Source organism: Myotis brandtii, unplaced genomic scaffold, assembly GCF_000412655.1.
Source record: "Myotis brandtii unplaced genomic scaffold, ASM41265v1 scaffold471, whole genome shotgun sequence".
NCBI classification, from domain to species: Eukaryota; Metazoa; Chordata; class Mammalia; order Chiroptera; family Vespertilionidae; genus Myotis; species Myotis brandtii.
In genome coordinates this window covers 3,142,160-3,145,635 of record NW_005367989.1, presented here as the reverse complement: position 1 = coordinate 3,145,635, position 3,476 = coordinate 3,142,160, and the positions used below count along the sequence as shown (strand labels likewise).

At 38.6% G+C, this 3,476-nt stretch overlaps 1 protein-coding gene and 1 long non-coding RNA gene across 10 annotated transcripts in view; one reads left to right on the top strand and one right to left on the bottom strand.

Annotated features, from left to right (window-relative positions):
* ADGRB3 (adhesion G protein-coupled receptor B3) overlaps positions 1–2,067 on the top strand; it is a 716,195-nt gene extending 714,128 nt beyond the window's left edge. For all 5 annotated transcript variants that reach the window (XM_005875869.2, XM_014547407.1, XM_014547406.1 and 2 more), the window contains one exon: positions 1,262–2,067. In XM_005875869.2, the coding sequence (XP_005875931.1) occupies positions 1,262–1,450 (189 nt within the window). In that variant the 3' untranslated portion in view covers positions 1,451–2,067. The remainder of the gene's footprint in view (positions 1–1,261) is intronic.
* Positions 1–3,476, bottom strand: part of LOC102260227 — a 95,391-nt gene that overhangs the window by 60,519 nt on the left and 31,396 nt on the right. The gene's annotated exons all lie outside the window — the stretch shown is intronic.

Below are 3,476 nucleotides of genomic sequence, written 5' to 3'. Positions count from 1 at the left end.
ACAGCTGTTGCCCTTAAAACCCCTCCTCAGCCCCCACCTTAGGTTCTGCCTTCATAGGTCATCCAGGTTAGGTTCTGATTGGTCAGTTTCTATGCCAATCAGCGTCAAAAGATCTGCCTCCTAGGCAGCCATTGGCTCCTGGCACTTCAGCCAGGTTACCCTTTTAGTAGTATAGATAGATTATATAGGATATAACTGCTTAAATTGGGGAGGGGGGAGCCTTTTTCAGCAGGAGAAGATGCTCTTTGCAGACAAAAACATATAATCCCTATATCTGGACTGATAGCCAGCCATATGCACTATACTACCAAACCGGTCATGAAAAAATTGAACCGCTTTCTTACACCTTACACCAAACAGCTGTTGCCCTTAAAACCCCTCCTCAGCCCCCACCTTAGGTTCTGCCTTCATAGGTCATCCAGGTTAGGTTCTGATTGGTCAGTTTCTATGCCAATCAGCGTCAAAAGATCTGCCTCCTAGGCAGCCATTGGCTCCTGGCACTTCAGCCAGGTTTGGTTCTGATTGGACAGTTTCTATGCCAGTCAGCATCCCCAGGCCTATCTCTGGGCCTGATCAAAGAGGTGGAGCTGATCAGCAGCCCCTGCAGAGGCCAGGAGAGAAACTGAAGGGCAATGGCTGATTAAAAGCTGCCACGGAGGCAGGGGATCAGACCCTGCCTCTCTCTGCAGGCCTCTCTCCAGGCCTGATCTGCAGCCCCCTCAGCATTCAGTGCTGGTTCACTATGCCAGCACCAGCTGCAGTCAGTGCTGGGTCACCATGGCAACCCAGCACTGACTTCTGGTGTTTGGTTGAACCTTGGTCATTGTGGACATTACGGACCCTGGCTCTTTATACATATAGATAACATGCCCCATTACATATCCTCAAAGATCCTACCAAAGATCCTGGTAAATACTTACATTTTTGCATGTAATCTTAACAGTAATTGATAACTACTTCCTATCTGAATGTATAGCCATACTGACACAAGGTGCCCAGAACATCATCTGCTGTCCCTTCCATAATACTATTCACTTCCTTTTATTGCTGGAATATTTTAGGATAAGTTATATAAGGTGTTCATCAGCTTTCTCAATGAAAGAAAACTGAAATCAAAACCATTTCCTGCAGCTGGTCACAATTTTAATCATCTCTGTAGCATATAAACTGGATTAAGGTTACAAACACGCTCTCTTCCTGGAAACGTCAACAAGCAGCAATCCTAGTCATCAGACGAATGACTCTCTTCTCTTCTCAACAGGAAAACCCAGCACCAAACAAGAATCCATGGGACACTTTCAAAAACCCCAGTGAATACCAACATTACACCACAATCAATGTCTTAGATACAGAGGCAAAGGATGCTTTGGAACTGAGGCCAGCAGAGTGGGAGAAGTGTCTGAATTTGCCTCTGGATGTGCAAGAGGGTGACTTTCAAACCGAAGTTTAACAAAATCAAAATGGACTGAGATGGAGACAAAACTTATTGCACTGACACTTAAGACTTGGGAAGCCTGACATTTCTATCTGGACAGCGTGACTATTCTATGTCAGGACCTTCACATGCCATGTCAGTGGTGTTAGCGTATGGTAACTTCTCCCTGGCCAGGCTAGTGGAGAGAGGACCAGGTGTACAGTTCTGACCATCCTGTGTTGTAAGTACCCGTGGAATGGATTTGTAAGGTAATCTTTATAGATAAACCTCAAGCAACGATTCATGTTGTAACCGCTTCATATGGTTTAGTTTTCAAAAAACTTCACCATGAAGCACAATGTATATATTTATGCAGTTTTTAAAGTTTATAACAGTCTGTTTGGCCATTACTACACTTTTTACTTTATAATATAAAAGCAAAGTTTTTGTCATTAAATGAATGTTTGTTGAGCTACATTCTTCATTGCTTTAAATGCAATAAAGTAATAATCTCACTTTTATATGAATAATATATTTCACATCTTTATTATTGCAGTTTTCTCTAGAAAGCTCTGAGTAGCTTTCTCTGCTGCAGCTGTGTATAAAATATTTAAAATGTTGTATGGTGTAAATAAACTTTTGTCTACATATCAGTTTTTTAGTGCATTTTATTTTAGATTTGTTGAATGGAAATTTACATATTTATAAACTTTTTTTGAATACAGATACTGAAAATGTATTCATGGTTTTAATAGCATACCATTATTACTCCTTTGGGGCTAATGATTTCTCAAATGTAATAGTAGGTTTGTACAATGTCTCTGTACTTTCTACTCAAACAGCCTTTGGAAAAATGTACTATGTCAATGGGGCTTGTCAGAAACCTGCTGCCATCATACCCTTACATATATATATATATATATACACACACATATACATATATATATATACATATATATATATATACATATATATATACATATATATACACATATACATACATATATATACACATATACATACACACACACACATATATATATATACACACATATATACATATACATACACACACATATATGTGTATATATGTATATATATATTTTTTTCTTCTATCTTGTGGCAAAAAGACAACTAGTAGAAAACAGTAAGTTAACATACAAAACATAATACAGGGAAAATGTTTATTATAAGTAACTGCCTGATTCACAAAGAAAACTATTTATACTACAGTTCTTCATAGCATATAAGAACTTATTCAGGGTTTTAAGGAATCTGTATCTTCTCAAGCAGAAGGAAAAGGGCAGTGGGAGTATTTGGTAGATGATTTCTCTCTGGCTTGAAGAGTGGAAGTCTGAAGTGAGATGACTGCAAGACAGTCACTAGTGCCTCTGTAGTGTCCTCTCTAGTGTCAAAGCTACCCCGGTGCATTAAAGGAAGCACCAGGGAAGGAATTCAACAATTCTCTCATTTTTCTTTTGTTTTGTTTTGTTTTTGAGGAATGGATGATGAGATTGTGTTTTTCAGTCTGAGAGAAGTAAAGGGAGTGAAGAGGAGACTGGGGTTTTCAAAATTCCTAGAGTGTTTCTTTAGATTAGTTCCTTGTTAAACCTAAGATGCATGGTTTTCTGTGGTCTGTCAGAAACAAGTGAGCTGCTCTGCCACCCAGGACCTTGGGGACCCCACCCTGCAGGCCACAATGCGGGAGACACATGTACTTCAACACTCATGTGTGCCGCTAAGCTAGAGCCTTACAAACAGCCCAGCTCGGGCTGATCTCCTCTCAGATACTTATGTTCTCAATGTAAAGTTGTTAAAAATATTTTTTAATTAAATTTTTAAAAATTAAAGTGACATAATTGTACAAAAAAAGAGTATACCATAACTAGACTGATTTTTCAATGAAATAAACTTCATGCTAATTATAATGTAATTGTAATATTAAATGCCTATTACATTTATAAGATACTTTCTACTGATAAGAATAATCCTAATAAAAGGGTAATATGCAAATTAACCATCACTCCATCACAAAGATGGCAGCGCCCATAGCCACAAGATG